The sequence below is a fragment of the Dreissena polymorpha genome, chromosome 5 (assembly GCF_020536995.1).
Source record: "Dreissena polymorpha isolate Duluth1 chromosome 5, UMN_Dpol_1.0, whole genome shotgun sequence".
NCBI lineage: Eukaryota > Metazoa > Mollusca > Bivalvia > Myida > Dreissenidae > Dreissena > Dreissena polymorpha.
This window is the reverse complement of record NC_068359.1, coordinates 76223083-76243172: the sequence shown is the minus strand read 5'-3', so window position 1 is coordinate 76243172 and position 20090 is coordinate 76223083. Positions and strand designations below refer to the sequence as shown.

Here is a 20090-nt window from a genome sequence, read left to right as displayed (position 1 = left end):
CCCAAGTAACGGCTTAACTCATGAGATCTATGCAGGTATTTCCAACTGCAAACTTGAATTAAAAAAAAAAATCTTGTGACTTTTCTATGGATTTTTTTTTGAAGAAACATATAACTACCTGATCACAGGAAATTTCTTTTTAAATCTTTCTGTGTTTTGTGAGTTATGGTCAGAATACAGATATCAGATTACCCTTATATAACATTTTCATAGCAGTTGGATCTCATTATTCAATCCCTTACTATGACAAGACAATATTTAAATCAATTGACCAAGTTGAAAAGCTTGTCACTTAGATTTTTAGATGGGCGCTTTAGCGCCCGTCTAAAGTGCTTAGTGTGAAATTCAGGTCGATATGACTAGGTATGATTAACCCAATACCCGCTTGCGTATCCGCGCAAGAAAGAGTTGTATAATTTATGCAAGAGGTTTGAGTTCTCCAATTATGTGTATTCACAAATGGCAACAATATATTAATATCGTGTTACATTCAATATTTTCGAACGGTGTTTTATAGAAAAGAATCAATAAACAATGATCGTATTGTACGTGTCGCGGAGGAGATTGTTTATGAATGATTAAAATAGTCCACTTTCTGCTGCGTGTGCGTGACGTAGTATTTTCGCTCAGCTCATTCATAAATCTGAGGCTGGCGATAAACAAAGGGGAGTCCGTGTGAGAATAACGCAGTAGTATAAGGTTACGCTTGTTTATATTCACAGGTCTCAATTAATAATACGTTGACCACGAGTTCAACAATTATTACAGGGATACAATAGACACAATAAAAAAATGTTTCATTATCGCTGAAACTGTTAAAAAAAAACATTTAAATATAACAATAATATTCTCTAAAAAATGTAGTCTTGCTGTTTTGAAATAAGGTTTGGAATTTTGTTTTCTAAATAACTTAATTCAAAACAAAAGTTTAATTATAGTGTTTTTTACTTGTTAGTCGCATATTTACCGCATTATAATGTGTGTTATAATAGGCAAACCATACATTAGTAAAATTCAATCTGCCTTCGCACATAGGAGGAATGGGTCAATTAGGTGCTGCGTTTCCTTTGCTTACTTCAGTTAGAGGTCAATTATTTAAGTAATAGCAATCACAAGGCTCCGACTTCAAAGGAATTGCGGAGCTTTCTTACATAATAAAAGTCGTAGTCGCATGGTATTTGCGTTTTGCGTCCTATTTGGTCACGTGGTTCTTTTTCCTGGTTGTTTTGGCATTCATGATATATGAGGCTATTAATAGATGCGTCTGTCGATAAACAAAGGAAAGTTTACGGGTTATAACAACGCAATAGGTTACGCTCTCGCATACAACTCAATGACGTAGTACAGGTCGTAAAATGAGAGATTCGGGAAAAAGTTGACGCTTATTTATATCAAAGACCCATATTATCTATAGGTCTTTGTTTATATTCTCAATTTATAAAACGTTGAACATAAGTTCAACAATAACTTCAGCGATACGATAGCCAAAAAAAAGTTTCATAATTGCTAAACCCGAATATAACAATTTATAATAATAATACGAATGCAATAGCAGAAGGTTAGTAGAAGGTTAAGCTTGTTTATATTCACAGTTCTCAATACATAGACAGTTGGATATGAGTTCATGAATTACTACAGGCATACTATAGGCAACCTCGAAAATGCTTTTTAATCTCTAAAACCGAAAACAAACTAATATATTATATTAAATATATTTATAACAATAAATGTCTTTTAAAAATGTAGTCGGCGTATACGCTGACTTTGAAATAAAGTTAGCAATTTTCTTTTCTTAATAATTAAATACAATTAAACAAAAGTTTAACTATTGTGTTGTGTTTTTCACTTGTAAGCTGCATATTCACCGCATGAAATATGTGTTAGCATTGTCAAACCACACATTAGTGTGAGTAAAATAAAAAATATACTACGGGAGAGCACTTCATATGTGTCCTCATATGCCTTGTTATGAGTATCTTTCTTCACTATCAAAATATATATTGTATGTTTATATTTGATTTAAACGCAGTTTTCTTTCGACACATTTAAATCACACGTCAATAGCGCCGTCATGCGAAAATGGGTCTTATGCGTTTCGGCAAGCGTTTGTTAAACCCAACATGTGCTTTTGCGCAGTCAGGCCATAGGCGAAGCTGTTCGCTTTAACATCACTCAATATGTTATGTTTCTCCTTACCAGAAGGAGTGATAGCTGAGTGGGCTATTTATATGATGGGCGCATATGGAAAAAGACCCATTTTCACATGACGAGGGTCATTACAAATCTCATTGCGAATTGAAAATGCCACATTTAAGAACAATGCTTTTTGATACAAAATTGAATTGAAAATAGCAAACTTGTTAATAATGGCAGCCTATCCACACATTAAGGAATGATTTCCAGACGTGATGACCAAGTAAAGCAAACATTGTGGTATGATAATTAAACAATTTTCTCTTATCGTGACACTATACTATTTCGCTAATGATTGTTTTCTCATCTTGGAGGCGAAAGTGGAATTCTGCGAGATGGATTGTAACGCGTAATTGTAACAGGGCCACAATTTGTGTCGTTTGAGCATACAGAGAGTAGTCCGGAATTCCTTACACTGAACAGTGCTACATCCTTTGAATTGAGCACATACGCAGTGATGTAGCAAAAATTCAGAGGTTGTATCTCGAATCAGCTTATTAAATATTCGAAAATATTCATGCGTGTCTGTTGGCATTATGTAAAAGTCACTAAGATGAAAACTGAAACAGCTACGCCTAAAAGCGCATGAGTGCTCTATACCTATGTTTATGTTAGCGTTGTTGACACCGTGTGAACTGCTCGGGTAATAAGTAAAGCATAAACAGCAATGTTTATATACTTTTATTCCTCCATATACAAGATACGAAGATTGTTGTATATTTTGAATTTGTATTGGTGTCAAAAATCAAAAGTTTTGTACACGGAACTTTCATTATGAATTTATATTCTTGGTGAGATAGTCATTTGATATTAGAAAAAAATATTCATTTAATATGATGGTGACTGCAAATTTTCTTTATATTAAGTTATCATCACCATTTTCATCATACTTTCTATGCTTTCAGAACTTCCAAAAAGCATGTTGTTTTTATTTTGTCTTAGTTATTTCTATGAAATAATAAGGATGATAAAAAATGCACACAAAACTCGACCCGTGCGCTATGACACACACTTTATAAAGTTGAATGGCGTGTGTTCATTTCAAACTTGCGATTGATTTTCAAAAATGAATTGCGTGTTAAATTATGCAATAGCGAACATCTTCAGTGCCTTCAGCGCTTTGATTAGATTAGTACATGTATTATGTGTTCTTAGTATAACAGGCTGAGTAACTCTTTATACACTCGCATATTTAGAGCTAGACTCAATTGTCTCCCTTTGTCTCCCTTTGAGATAAATTGTAATGTCAACGCAATAATTAAGTGAATATATATGAGCCTCGCTCTAGGAAAATGGGGCTTAATGCATGTGCATAAAGTGTCATCCCACTTTAGCCTGTGAAGTCCTAACACACTAATCAGGGACTACACTTTTCACCCATACTGGATATTCCTTTATAAGAGACTTTTCCCCCAGAAAATTCCATAAAAGCTGAAAACTTAGTCTAATCTGCACAAGCATTAAGCCTTATTTTTACCAGAGCCTGGCATATATATTATTTTTGTGTCAATATTTTATTTTGTCAATCTTAAAACAACATGAATATAAAAGGAGGCTTGTTAAATAAACTATTGTAAAATGGTACTATAAAACAAATGGTATCTACTTCTAAACAAATTATAACAATAAATTTATGGTGATACTGACAACTTTAGTTGTCTTTGTTGCAGGAGCACAAATTGTGCCTTTGTTTCGTATGAACAAGTCTGCTAAATGGGGGTTTCTCAAAAACGTACATACCTTGTGTACATAAATGAAATTTCTCCTGTGAAAAAGTAAAATTATTTGCAATTGTAAAACCCTAATTTTGTCCATGTTTGTGTACTGCTTCGTTTGAAATTGTAGTTTTTTTTATTCACTAAGGTTATATCAGTTTTGAAAACAAGAGCACCGCATAACGGTTGCCAACGCTTGGCTGCGAAAGCTTGTCAGAATTTTTAAAATATTTTTTTTAGAGTTCACGGTGACCGTGACCTTTAACCTAGTGACCCAAAATAGGGTGTGGCAAGTAGAACTAAGGTGCATCTACTTATGAAGTTTCAAAGTTGTAGGTGGAAGCACTTTGATTTTAGAGCCAATGTTAAGGTTTTAGCACGACGCCTACGGCGGACGGCTGACGGCGGACGACGAGCTGGCTATGACAATACCTCGGGTTTTCTCCGAAAACAGCCAAGCTAAAAATAAGTGTGGCGTGTAGAAATGAGGAATGTGAATATACATATGAAGTTTAAAAGTTGTAGGGAAAGTGGAAGCACTTTTATTGCAGAGGCTATGTTAAAGTTTTATATAAGAGGTCAAAGCGACCTTGACCTTTGACCTAGTGACTAAAAAATGGGTGTGGCGTGTAGAACTCATCAAGGTGCATGAACATATGAAGTTTCAAAGTTGTAGGTGGAAGCACTTTGATTTTAGAGTGAATGTAAAGGTTTATGTTAAAGTTTTATATTAGAGGTCACAGTGACCTTGACCTTTGACCTAGTGACCCAAAAATGGATGTGGCGTGTAGAACTCATCAAGGTGCATCTACATATGAAGTTTCAAAGTTGTAGGTGGAAGCACTTTGATTTTAGAGCCTATGTTAAAGTTTTATATTAGAGGTCACAGTGATCTTGACCTTTGACCTAGTGACCCAAAAATGGATGTGGCGTGTAGAACTCATCAAGGTGCATCTGCATATGAAGTTTGAAAGTTGTAGGTGGAAGCACTTTGATTTTAGAGCCAATGTTAAGGTTTTAGCACGACGCCTATGGCGGACAGCGGACGGCGGACGACGAGCTGGCTATGACAAATACTTCGGGTTTTCTCCGAAAACAGCCAAGCTAAAAACACACTGTACATAGCAAGAAGACAGACATTCATAGACATAACTGTTATGTGTTTGTCCAAGATTGAGAAGTAAATCGCTTGGATCATCTGGAAACTAAAATCCGTTTTTATGTTTGTAAAGCAAAACTTTTTAAGCAATTGTTTTTTATCTGGTAGTTTTCTTTTGGTTCATAGCAAATACACACACAATCATTGCCACAAACAAATGTGTAAAGGTAAGTCACATTAACAATAATTATGTAGCCGCAAATAATTCATTGTAAAGTTACATCTGCAAATACAGTTACGCGAGTACTGAACCACCTATTATACAGCCAATACAGGTACAATCATTTTGCAGGAATATTGATGATATGCATTGTCAAGACAAGACAATTAGACATTGAAGAGATCAAGTGAAAATCGTACAGAAAAGCCATCCAGAGAGTTGATCCTTGAATCAGGGGTGTTCACTAAAGATGTAAAAAAAACACAAGCATGTACTGAATCTACCTAGAAAACAGACACAAGTTTGCCTCAATTAACTTTAGACTTTTGATGCAATCAAGGTAGCCTCAATTATCCTTAGGTTTTGAATGCTATCAATCTAGCCTCAATACACCCTAGGCTTTGAATGCAATCAAGCCAGCCTCAATAAACCTTAGGCTTTGAATGCAATCAAGCTAGCCTAAATTAATCTTAGGTTTTGAATGCAATCAAGCAAGCCTCAATAAACCTTTGGCTTTAAATGCAATCAAGCCAGCCTAAATAAACCTTAGGCTTTGAATTCAATCAAGCCAGCCTCAATAAACCTTTGGCTTTGAATGCAATCAAGATAGCCTGAATTAATCTTAGGTTTTGAATGCAATCAAGCTAGTCTCAATAAACCTTTGGCTTTGAATACAATCAAGCTAGCCTCAATAAACCTTAGGCTTTGAATTCAGGGGTGTTCCCTAAAGATCTATAAAAAAAAGCATGTAATGAATCTACCTAGAAAACAGACACAAGTTTGCCCAAAATAACCATAGGTTTTGAATTCAATCAATCTAGCCTCAATTATGCTTGGGCTTTAAATGCAATCAAGCTAGCCTAAAAGGACATTAAGCTTTTACTGCAATCAAGCAAGCCTCAATATACCTAAGGCTTTCAATGCAATTAAGCAAGCCTCAATAAACCTTAAGCTTTTGATGAAATCAAGCTAGCCTAAATTATCTTAGGCTTTCAATGCAATCAAGCTAGCCTCAATTAACCTTAGGCTCTCGATGCAATTAAGCTAGCCTCAATAAATCTTAGACTTTCGATGCATTCAAGCTAGCCTCAATAAACCTTAGGTTTTCGATGCAATCAAGGTAGCCTCAATAAACTTTAGGTTTTCGATGCAATCAAGCTAGCCTCAATTAACCTTAGGCTTTCGATGCGATCAAGCTAGCCTCAATAAACTTCAGGTTTTCGATGCAATCCAGCTAGCCTAAATAAACCTTAGGTTTTCGATGCAATCAACCTAGCCTCAATAAACCTTAGGTTTTCGATGCAATCAACCTAGCCTCAATAAACCTTAGGTTTCGATGCAATCAACCTAGCCTCAATAAAACTAAGGCTTTCGATGCAATCAACCTAGCCTCAATTTGTTGGCTCGGGTGCTACTTACATGTACCCAGGGTACACTTAAGTATACTTACATGTACCCAGGGTACACTTAAGTATACTTACATGTACCCCGGGTAAGTTAAATATACTTAAATTTACCCAGGAATTTCAATGCTAAATCGGTCGTTGTAGGCTATTTTTAAAATTAATTATGTTCATATTTTTGTCAATTTTCTGTTAAATATACGGCCTCTATATTATCTAAACTCATACTCAAAAAGCATGTTGATGCAGTTTTTATTTAAATAGAAGTTTGTTTCGTAATTACGGTAATCGGTAGCATGTTTTATGACATCGGATTTTGAGCGGGAATAAAACTCTGGTACAGTCTAATATCGGCCGGGTATGTTTAAGTATATTTACTGTACCCAGGGTACATGTAAGTATACTAACATGTAGCCAGGGCACATATAAGTAGTACCTCAGCCGACAATGACCAATCAAGCCTAAATAAACCTTAGGCTTTCAATGCAATCAAGCTAGCCTCAATAAACCTTAGGCTTTCAAGGCAATCAAGCTAGCCTCAATAAACCATAGGCTTTCAATGCAATCAAGCTAGCCTCAATAAACCATAGGCTTTCAATGCAATTGAGCTAGCCTCAATAAACATCAGGCTTTCAATGCAATCAAGCTAGCCTCAATAAACCATAGGCTTTTGATGCAATCAAGCTAGACTCAATAAACCATAGGCTTTCAATGCAATCAAGCTAGCCTCAATAAACCTCAGGCTTTCAATGCAATCAAGCTAGACTCAATAAACCATAGGCTTTCAATGCAATCAAGCTAGACTCAATAAACATCAGGCTTTCAATGCAATCAAGCTAGCCTCAATAAACCATAGGCTTTCAATGCAATCAAGCTGGCCTCAATAAACCATAGGCTTTCAATGCAATCAAGCTAGCCTCAATAAACCTCAGGCTTTCAATGCAATCAAGCTAGACTCAATAAACCTTAGGCTTTCGATGCAATCAAGCTAGCCTCAATAAACCATAGGCTTTCAATGCAATCACACTAGACTCAATAAACCATAGGCTTTCAATGCAATCAAGCTAGCCTCAATAAACCATAGGCTTTCAATGCAATTGAGCTAGCCTCAATAAACCTCAGGCTTTCAATGCAATCAAGCTAGCCTCAATAAACCTCAGGCTTTCAATGCAATCAAGCTAGCCTCGATAAACCATAGGCTTTCAATGCAATCAAGCTAGCCTCAATAAACCATAGGCTTTTGATGCAATCAAGCTAGCCTCAATAAACCTTAGGCTTTCAATGCAATCAAGCTAGCCTCAATAAACCTCAGGCTTTCAATGCAATCAAGCTAGCCTCAATAAACCATAGGCTTTCAATGCAATGAAGCTAGCCTCAATAATCCATAGGCTTTTGATGCAATCAAGCTAGCTTCAATAAACCATAGGCTTTCAATGCAATCAAGCTAGCCTCAATAAACCATAGGCTTTCAATGCAATCAAGCTAGCCTCAATAAACCATAGGCTTTCAATGCAATCAAGCTAGCCTCAATAAACCTTAGGCTTTTGATGCAATCAAGCTAGCCTCAATAAACCTTAGGCTTTCAATGCAATCAAGCTAGACTCAATAAACCATAGGCTTTCAATGCAATCAAGCTAGCCTCAATAAACCATAGGCTTTCAATGCAATCAAGCTAGCCTCAATAAACCTTAGGCTTTCAATGCAATCAAGCTAGCCTCAATAAACCATAGGCTTACAATGCAATCAAGCTAGCCTCAATAAACCTTAGGCTTTCAATGCAATTGAGCTAGCCTCAATAAACCTTAGGCTTTCAATGCAATTGAGCTTGCCTCAATAAACCTCAGGCTTTTTGGATGCAATAAAAACAGCCACAATAAAACTAAGGCTTTCAATGCAATCTAGCCATTATTTATAGGTTAAAACTAACAAATACATGAAAACTCACCGCCATAGAATTCCAAACAGCTGCACTTCCACTGTAGATTGTCTGGTGTAATTTGGCATGTTCCACCATTTTGGCATGGCGGGTTGAGAGCACTGCAGCTCGGTGTGCCGCAGTCCTTGCCGGTGTATCCCTCTGTGCAAGAGCAGTTGTATGTGCCGTTAAAATTCTCGCAGGTTCCATTGTTCTTACAGTAGGTCGGTCTGTTTTCTACACTGCATTCATCAATGTCCTCATGACAATAGATACCTGGAAATGTGCAATAAGATTGATATAACAGCAGTGATCACAAACTTTTGAGATGTTCTCTTGGATTGGGCTTTATGCATGTGCATTTTGTTGTCCCAAAATAGATTGTGCAGTTTGCTTTCCACCTAGACTGGATTTTTGTTCAGAAGCGCAAAAAGTGTCGACCCTGATTAGCTTTTTGGGACGGTACAGTCTAATCTGGGATGACACTTAACGCACATAAATTAAGCCCGTTTTTTTTACAGAGTGAGGCACATTTACATTTCTACATGTGTAGGCTTTATATTGATGGTTGTACATTTTTGGTAAAAAGCCTGAAAACAATAATGTTCTCAAAATACAGAACAGATTCGCTGAATAAATTCAAAGTGCAACACATGCAGTAATAATAACTAATGTGTTTAAGTTACTAGTTTCCTACAAAGGTATGTGTATACACGCCCCTCTCACAAACGACCCACCAGTATAGCCAGTGCCTGCACACCCGCAATTGAACCCTGGAGTTCTGTCCGTACAATTGCCTCCATTCTCACACGGTTGTAGTCTCACACACTCATCGATATTTTGTGTGCATTGTGCCCCATCATAATCTGAAAATATATAAATGAAACAGCATTTCATTATGAAGAAATTAAACACTCACAAATACTATTTCTACTTGTACTTAATTATCATAGCTTAAAATATCTTTTAGAGTGTTGCTGGTGCAAAAATCAGTTAATGGGATAGTTTCAATGTAGTAATTGGACTTGTTAAGTCTCTTCATCATTTTTATGACCATTTGAGCCTCCATCTGGAAAAAACTGGTGTTATTGCCTGTGTGTAAAGTGTCTTCCCACATAAGCCTGTGAAGTCCGCCCAGACTTATCACGGATGACGCTTTCTGCTTTTATGGCATTTTTCATTTAGAGACCTAGCCATAATCCAGTTTAGGTGGAGAGAGTTGTCCTTGATTTGTCTGTTCAGACTCCACACGATAATCCGAGGCAATATTTTATGCACATTCATTCAGCCCAGTTTTCACAGAATGTGGCTTGTCTTCTTAAAAGCTGTACTCTTGATCTCAGCAATATTGGGAACAAATCCTTATCAGAAAATACAATCAATGCTTATGGTACCTATGGTCTGTGATTTAAAATGATTTAATATTGGTAAATTAAGTTTATTTTATGCTTTCCGGTGGTTTACAGAGAAATATCAGTGAAATAAAACTGGTATTTCACTGTTTTACTGTGAAATAACGTCATTTTTTCGACAAAATGACGTCATAAATCCAGCGAAATTATCCAGTAAAACTCTTTTACAACGTAAATAAACGGTGCCAAAAGCATAAAATAACAAGAGCTGTCTTCATCAGAAGACATATGCCCCCAAAAAACGCTTTTTCGAAACCTAAACGCAGATTTCAACACCTAAACGCGGACCCTTAGTTCAAGTTCAAGGTCAAAGGGGTCAAAGTTTGTGTGATTATGTAAAGGCCTTCTCCATATACAAATGCATACCATATATGAAGGTTACATCTGAAGCGACATAGAAGTTATGAGCATTTTTCGAAACCTAAACGCAAAAGTGCGACGGACAGACAGACGGACGGACAGACGGACGGACAGACAGACGGACGGACAGTGCGACTGCTATATGCCACCCTACAGGGGACATAAAAAAGTTCAGTTTTGATATAGGACAATAACAATCCAACATGCACAACTTCATAACGTAAGGAAAAAAACTCAATTTTTCTATGATTCAAGGGCCGTAACTCAGGAGTGTCCTAGTCAATTTGGCTGATTATCAAACTTGACCTAGATCTTATGACCTTACACATTTTCATGAAGTATGGCAGAGATCCTATGAAATTTGCTCGAGTTATTGAGCGGAAACGAGAAAACCGCAATTTTTCAATGATTTAAGGGCCGTAACTCAGGAGTGTCTGGGTCAATTTGGCCGATTATCGAACTTGACCTAGATGTTATTGCCTTACACATTTTTATGAAGTGTGGCGAAGATCCTATGACAATTGCTCGAGTTATTGAGCGGAAACGAGAAAAAACGCAATTTTTCGATGATTCAAGAGCCGTAACTCAGGAGTGTCTGGGTCGATATGGCCGATTATCAAACTTGACCTAGATGTTATTGCCTTACACATTTTCATTAAGTGTGGCAAAGATCCTATGACATTTGCTAGAGTTATTGAGCGGAAACAAGATAAAACCCAATTTTACGATGATTCAAGGGCTGTAACTCAGCAGTGTCTGGGTGAATTCGGCCGATTATCAATCTTGACCTAGATGTTATTGTCTTACACATTTTCATGAAGTTTGGTGAAGATCTGATGACAATTGCACGAGTTATTGAGCGGAAACAAGAAAAAAAAACACTTTACGATGATTCAAGGACTGTAACTCAAGAGTGTCTGGGTCAATTTGGCCGATCATCAAACTTGACCTAGATGTTATTGCCTTTCACATTTTCATGAAGTTTGGTGAAGATCTGATGACAAATGCTTGACTTACTGAGCGGAAACTAATCCGGACGGACTAACTGACTAACTGACTGACTAACTAACGGAGAGTGCGATTTTAATATGCCCCCAGAACCTATGTAATAAAAAGAAAATTCGTTGGATTCGATGGAATATCGGTTTTAATTCACTCGTGATCATAAAAAATACATATTTTATATGATCACTCGTGAAATAAAATCGATATTCCATTGAATCCAACAAATATCCTCTATATCTCCAGATTAACAATGTTTTAATTAATCGAGCTAATTCCAGAGTAATTCTGTCCCGTTGAAATACAGGTAGATAATTTGAGCCTTGTTCTGGACAAAAAAGGGCTAAATGCATGCGCATAAAGTGTCGTCTCAGATTAGCCAGTGCAGTCCTCTCGGATTTATCAGAGAAGACACTTTCCACATAGACTGGATTTTTGTGTTGAACAAACTTCCTTTACAGGATAAATTCCATGAAAGTGGCAAGTGTCATCCCTGATAAGCCTGTGGAGACTCATGCACAGGCTAATCTGGGATGAAACTTTGTACAAGGTCCTTTAGACTAGTCTTTTCAGAGTGAGGCTTATTTAATTGCAGCAATATGTAATCAGGAACTGACTGTCTGGTGACGTCTAACATACTTGTGCACATATGTGGAAAATATAATTATATTAAAGGTCTACTCACATATGGAAGGTGTGCAGTTGCAAGCGTAGCTGTTGATTCCGTCCACACATTGCCCACCATTGGCACAGAAGTTTGTCTGGCAGTTGTCTTCATTCTCACTGCAATTCATCCCCTTAAAACCTGTAAAGAACAAGCAAATTCGTTGAATTGATATCCCCCGCCAACATACTTTTGGACACAAACGTGTTATATTTGACACTCGGCTAAAAAAGCATTTTTATCCCCACGCTTTTTGAAAAAAAGGTGGGGATATTGTGGTGATCTCCGCCGTCCGTCCGTCTGTCCGTCCGTCTGTCCGTCTGTCCGTCCGTCCTGGCCACTATCTCCTCCTACACTAAAAGCACTAGAACCTTGAAATTTACACACATGGTAGCTATGAGCATATGTGCGACGGTGCACTATTTGGAATTTTGATCTGACCCCTGGGTCAAAAGTTATAGGGGTTGGGGTGGGGCCGCGTCAGAAATTATCACTCATTTTTTTAGGTTATTTTACATTTACTTCTTTATTTCTACACCGATTCACTTCAAATTGATACTGGACCTCACCTATGACAATACGGTCAATCTCAACCATGCATGGCCCCATTCCCAACCCTGGGGCGCCCCGCCCACATAGGCCACACCCACCAAAAATTTCCATTTACTATAATTTTTTCATTTCTACACGGATTCACTTCAAATTGATACTGAACTTTTGTTATGACATTAGGGTCAATCTCAACTATGCATGGCCCCAATCCCAACCCTGGGGCGCCCGCCCACATAGGCCACACCCACCAAAAAAATCCATTTACTATAAAAAAAATTTAGGTTATTTTACATTAACTTCTTCATTTCTACACTGATTCACTTCAAATTGATACTGAACCTCTCTTATGACAAAACGGTCAAACTCAACTATGCATGGCCCCGTTGCCAACCCTGGGGCGCCACGCCCACATAGACCACACCCGCCCAAAATTGCCTTTTACTATAATTTCTTCATTAATACACTGATTCACTTCAAATTGATACTGAACCTCTCTTATGACAATACGGTCAATCTCAACTATGCATGGCCCCATTACCAACCCTGGGGCACCCCGCCCACATAGGCCACACCCTCCCAAAATTGCCTTTTACTATAACTTCTTTATTTTTACACCCATTCACTTCTAATTGATACTGAACTTCTCTTATGACAATACAGTCAATCTCAACTATGCATGGCCCCATGATCAACCCTGGGGCGCCCTTGGGTCAAACATGCGGCGTGGGGATACGCGTCGGCCTCTGCCGCGCCATTTCTAGTTTTAAGATACAAAGGGCCATAACTCCGTAATTAACAGATGGTGTACAATGTCATTTGGCATGCATCATCCTCCTATCCATATATATCCATATATATGTCAATGACTTTTGAAGATTGACCAATAAACTTTTGAGTTTGTTGACTTTGCTCTTGGAAAATGGGGTCTAATACAGGTGCGTAAAGTATCATCCCAGATTAGCATTTGAGGTCTACACATACTAATCAGGGACGTTGCTTTCTGCTTTTATGGTATTTTTGGAGTAAAAAAGAAGTCCCTTCTATGTGAAAATCTAATTTAGGAAGAATGTGTTATAAAAATGATTGCCTTTGCAGACTGCACAGGCTAATCAGGGACGACACTTTACGCCCTTGCATTAAGCCATGTTTTCCCAGAGCTTGGATCAGTATGATGATATGTTATGAAGGCACAGCAAGCACAATCCTCTAGATGTTTGCACCATTTCAGGTGGTTAGAAAACAAAATTTACTTAATAGGACTGAGCATTTTGAGTTCTGATTGTGTTTGATTTTTAAATAACATTTTACTTATTATCATACTGATATCATGTGGAACAACACAATAGTACTCTTTGACTAAAATAACATAATAAAGCTTCATTTAAAATTAAAAAGATGTCATCCCAAACTATGCACACATGGTTTTACATTTTCCCACTCAGAAGCAAATTGAAAATGGCTTTTGCAACCAGCATAAAACCAGAACAGCCTGCGAGTAACTCACAGGCTGTTCAGGTTTTATGCTGTTTGCTGCTCATCAGTAACTAAGGATTTAAAACTTGAATTTTTAGTATGAAATGTATTTAATTAAATGTAACTTTCTTAGGGACTACAAATGCGTCAAAATACGTATTTAAGTGGTAAAAGGTTAAACCCTCTCTGGCTGACAAGAGAAAGTTTGGTTTTAAAGAAACCGCCAAGAGAAATCCGGCTATTCTTTAACAAGGTCTCTGACTTACCAGTGCCTGTGCAGTCACATGCATATTTCTGATGGGCTGTATCCGACGTACATGTGCCATTATTGTCACAAGGGAGATTTATGCAGTAGTTGATGGGATTGTTACATGTAATGCCGTCGTAGCCAGGCAAACAATTGCAAACTGGAATCTGCAACGAATTTGTAACAAGACTTAAAAAACTTAGTCTTGCAAACTTGTGTGATCAAATCATTCTTTTTTATTTTTGAGTTGTTTTTCAACTAGGGTTACTCGCCATTTGTTTTGTCTGTGTTGGATTTGTTGCCACAGCATTTCAGTCACGTCACAGCAAAAAGTTAACCAACTTCCACTTTCTTGGGATGGCTGGTTTATCAGCACTAATTGCAGATATTTATTATCAGTACTAATGGCAGATATTTATTATCAGTACTTATTGCAAATATTTATTATCAGTACTAATTGCAGATATTTATTATGAGTACTTATTGCAGATATTTATTATCAGTACTTAATTGCAGATTTTATTATCAGTACTAATTGCAGATATTTATTATCAGTACTTATTGCAGATATTTATTATCAGTACTTATTGCAGATATTTATGCAAGTAACTGACAACTTCCTAACATGTATCAGAGAAAGACAGGATTTCATGACCAATCGCCACACAAGTAATGTGGCCTTGCCTAAAATCGAACCCACAATCCTTGTATTTGTAGTCCAGAGCTCTAACAACTGAACTTGCCAGCCCCCTCCAGTAGAGTAATGGTATAAACCCTTTCCCACTTAATAGCAAAGTGAAATGGCTAATTGCAAACAGCATAAAACCAGAACAGCCTGCGAGTAACAGGTTTTATGCTGTTTGCTGCTCATCAGTATCTAAGGTTTGGAGATGAAGCCTTAAAAACTTGAATCTAGTAAGAAAGGTCTTAAATTAAATATAACCTTAGAGGGACAACAAATGCATGAAGATACGTATCTGAGTGGTAAAGGGCTATACAATTTACTCCATTCAGTATATGAAACAGTTGTAGCTACAATCTCTTGCAAAGAAGAGAAGAAATTCACTTAAGAAGAAATATTTTAGTGGTATATTCCCGTATTTGTATCTCATGTGCAATCAGATGAATTACTTACCCCTGTTGCGTTACTACACGACCCATACATGCATGTAACAGTCCCTGCACTACATGCTGACTCCTGAAAAATGTACCAACATTGAAATGTACAAACAAATTCCACAACAAAACTGTATTCACATTATGTAAGGTATGAATACATCAGCACAAACATACACAACAAATGTTGTGGATTTCCTAAAAGTGTCCGTGACTCATGCAAATTAATTATGAGTGTCAAATGGAACACAGAAAGTATTTTAATGTTGTAAACCTTTAACTACAAGGCTATTCAAATAGCAAGCTATGATTCACTTTATAATAGTTTGTACCTCATCACATGTTATTGTTTTTATTTTATCTCCTACATGTATATACATGCGAGCCACACTCTGGGAAAAGAGGGCTTAATACCTATTCCTAAAGAGTTCTCCCACTTGTTCAATAAGGATTGAATCGTTTCCATTTTATAGAAAAAATTAATTATAAAGGAATTATTTAAAAAAAAAAGCTAGTACATACAGAAAGTGTTGACCCTGATTAGCCTGTGTTAACTGCATAGGCTTATAGGGCACGACATGTTATGCACATGCATTAAGCCCCATTTTTCAGAGAGCTACCCAAATTGTTTCAAATGTTGATGAAGAGATCATGCATAGGTGTTTTCAATCCTGATAAAGCCACATTTGAGAATTTTGTAAAAGAAAATGACCAGAAATTATTTTCTTCATGTAAATATCGTTATATAATATGAAATACCAAAACACAGGGGGATACCATAAGGGCCATGTTTTTACTTCACTCAATAAATATATTTTTAAGTTAGCATCCATCTTATTAATTTAAATGATTAAAATTTGGCAATTGTGGTAATATGTCCTAATTTTTTTATTTCATACATAAATATTGTTGTACTTTTGCGTTACATTACATGTAAAACCATTAAGAATATTTTCACTTTTTAAAATTTAAAATAAGGTTTGGAAGAAAATATTTGAGTCTTTCCTATTCTTGCACATGTACAGGACTTAACTAAAATAATATTGAATTACTGCTTGTAACCATTATTGTACTATTACATAAAATTGTACCTATATTATTTGTTACCGCTTCTAATTTACTTCAATATGTTTCCCATATGCCGCTCCATTTATGCTTATCTAAACTTTACAAACATATAATGAAATAATTACCATTTAAATTGTTGTTTTTCGTTAACTCATTAATATTTATTTGTTTCCTCATTTACCAACACCCATATCATTAATCTTCCTCTTATGATAAATTGTTTCCTTCAGAACTTAAATTTCTGAACTTACAAGCAAATCCATCTAATATTACAAAACAGGTAAGATATTGTACAAAATAAAACTGTACTTAAAAGAACCTCTTAATTATGGAACCAGGCAAAATAAACCGCAACAAATATCAAATTTGTTTAAATTTATTTTTTCTGCTAAAAATCACTGATATTTCTCTTTTAAACAAAGGGGAGCATACTGGGTGGCAAAATGTTCTGTTAACACACCATTATGTGAAGTTGGAAAGAGACATAAATCTTATGGAATAAACTTTCTTTCAACAAGCATTATATGCAGTTTTACCTGTCACATTTTGGTCAACTTTAACACACTATACATTCAAAAGACACTTTTATGTATAATTGCATCATTAAATTGATGTTACAAAAAATTGCAGGATTATCGTTTTTTAAATCCTTAAAAACATGAGTGCATGAACACTACAGTAAAAAAATGAAACAAATTACAATCTCTGTTAAAGACAAAGTAATAACGACATGCTTATTATACTTAAAGCATTGACAGAATAATATTCTGTCAATACTTTTGGTAATTTTCTATAGAAAACTGTCTATTTCATGTCCTGAATGTAATTTTGTGAAAATATTATCACAACAAGAGCACCGCATAACGGGTGCCACGCTCGGCTACGGGTGCAGTTTTGAATAAATGAAAGCTTATCAGAATTTTTTTTTTTTTTATTTTTTTTTTAGAGGTCACAGTGAACTTGACCTTTGACCTAGTGACCCAAAAATGGGTGTGGCATGTAGAACTCATCAAGGTGCATCTACATATGAAGTTTCAAAGTTGTAGGTGGAAGCACTTTGATTTTAGAGCGAATGTTAAGGTTTATGTTAAAGTTTTATATTAGAGGTCACAGTGATCTTGACCTCTGACCTAGTGACCCAAAAATAGGTGTTGCGTGTAGAACTCATCAAGGTGCATCTACATATGAAGTTTCAAAGTTGTAGGTGGAAGCACTTTGATATTAGAGCCTATGTTAAAGTTTAATATAAGAGGTCACAGTGACCTTGACCTTTGACTTAGTGACCCAAAAATGGGTGTGGCGTGTAGAACTCATCAAGGTGCATCTACATATGAAGTTTCAAAGTTGTAGGTAGAAGCACTTTGATTTTAGAGCCAATGTTAAGGTTTAAGCACGACGCCTACAGCGGACGGCGAACATCGGACGGCGAGCTGGCTATGACAATACCTCGGGTTTTCTCTGTAAACGCCGAGCTAAAAATACATTCATAACATGAAATAAACAGTTTTGTTTGACAAAATCACCAGTGTCATTTCAAATCTGATTTTGATGTCTTATTCCACATTTACATAATACAGTGTTATTTGTTCTAAAACATCTGCCAAAAACTAACATCAATAATAATCAAAACATAACTAACTTTAATGTTGCAGAAGTCTCCGATGAATCCTGTCCCTGTACAGTTGCACTCAAAAGTTCCGTTGAGGTCCATACAGGATCCTGGGTCACACAGCGTGAGGTTAGCACATTCGTTGATGTTCGTCTCGCACCTAACAGGTAAAACAGACTGGTTTACGATCCACAGCGATAGCAACACAGAAAACAGGAACCAACCAGCAGTCTTTTCAAATATCCTCGGAACATCCTTTGGGGTCATTGTATATATGCATGAATATCTCCAATAGATCAGGTCACTTGATAAAAACATATATTACAAATGTGTATTTTGCGTATTATCACTTTAATTTTATCTGTATCATAAACCTATATCACAGCGTATGAAGATAACAATGCCATGTTTCATTGTGATTTGTCATTTGACGGAGGTCCTCATCTGTGAAACGTCTGCCATTCAAATAATTAATAGATGTCATAAAACACAATGTGAACGTTTAAAGTCATTCCTCTGTGACACAACTGTTTCTCTTTAAACAGAGGTCACATATAGCGTGACACTTTTTTAGTTCAAAGACTTTCAATACATATAAGTTCAACGTTTTATCCATCCACATATCCCTCAAAATTACAAAACACTGCCATAACTTAGCAACACTTAGTTAAACTTCATAATCCCGTACAATATATTCTTAGTTGAAACATGCATCAAAACATATCAAAACTAACTTAATTCATCATTATTTGTAATTTTCACATTCAAAAATATGTCACATGTTTTCCTTCATGAAATGTATAACATGTATGTTATCACCCCCACCAGTCTTTGCTCGTGAACTAGTCTATAAATGTAATTTAATCAACCTATCACACTGATAACCCAAGCCTTGCAAAGCTTGCATTATAAAGTTAAGTCTGAATAAGAGTTCTTCATCATGTATGACACATAGACCATGAATGATTTAATCACATATGATAAATTTCAGCACTGACAAGGTATAAAGCGAACATAGGTATGTAGATAGCTAGTTGACAGTTTAAAAGAACGCCTTGCACCTTGTTATGTGTTTATATTAATATTGCAATACATCCTGGTTCATATTACTTCAGGTAGAGAAAACTTGTTCTTTTATTTATTTAAAATATACAGTACACAATGAGATGTTTTTCTTTCATATTTTCTTTCCCTAACCAACCATGAAACATGAAACACTTAACGCGAAAACAAAAAAGCACTCAAGTCGTGAAGCAGTGTTTACTGTTTTGACGACATGAAATGATAACCTTTCAGTTACTTAACTGTTTTAAGTCTATGTTATGCACTTTTGGTAAAGAAGTTTATAAAGATATAACACATGCAATCATGAGGATAAAACTGTTGGTTCAGAATATATTAAATTCATAAAACCAATATATAACTTCAAATGACAGTGTCAACCTAGCTCAACATGCATTCTCACTATAATAATTCATTGTACAACTGCAATCAGGAAATTGCATACTCAATAAGAAACAAGAGGGCCTGAAAGGCCCAAAGTGCTCACCTGAGATAACAAGATATTTTTGGGACAAATCTTCTTACCAAGTTTCATTAAGATCGGAAAATAAATGTGGCCTCTAGAGTGTTAACAAGGTTTCACTATAGCCATATAAGGAAAAATGCCCCGCCCCCTGGCGGCCATGTTTTTCAACCAACTGGCATCATTTTCGAACTCGTCCAATATATAATTGGCATAAATCTTCTGACCAAGTTTCATGAAGATTGGACAATAAATGTGGCCTCTAGAGTGCTAACAAGATTTTACTATAGCCATATATAGCCATAAAAGAAAAATTCCCCGCCCCATGGCAGACATGTTTTTCAAGCAAAGGTTACCATTTTTTAAATCATCTAAGATATCATTGAGACAAATCTTCTGAGCAAATTTCATGAAGATCGGAATATAATGTGGCCTCTAGAAAGTTAACAAGGTTTTACTGTAGCCATATAAGGAAAAATGCCCTGTCCCCTGGTGGCCATGTTTTTCAACCAACCAG

The 20090-nt window shown here is 36.3% G+C and overlaps 1 protein-coding gene across 2 annotated transcripts in view; it reads right to left on the bottom strand.

Annotated features, from left to right (window-relative positions):
- LOC127880860 (protein crumbs-like) overlaps positions 1 to 20090 on the bottom strand; it is a 101544-nt gene that overhangs the window by 10659 nt on the left and 70795 nt on the right. For both annotated transcript variants that reach the window (XM_052428314.1, XM_052428315.1), the window contains exons 18-23: positions 18079 to 18208; positions 15391 to 15453; positions 14275 to 14422; positions 12005 to 12124; positions 9283 to 9411; positions 8576 to 8821 (exon numbers count right to left, since the gene is read on the bottom strand). In XM_052428314.1, the coding sequence (XP_052284274.1) occupies positions 8576 to 8821; positions 9283 to 9411; positions 12005 to 12124; positions 14275 to 14422; positions 15391 to 15453; positions 18079 to 18208 (836 nt within the window). The remainder of the gene's footprint in view (positions 1 to 8575; positions 8822 to 9282; positions 9412 to 12004; positions 12125 to 14274; positions 14423 to 15390; positions 15454 to 18078; positions 18209 to 20090) is intronic.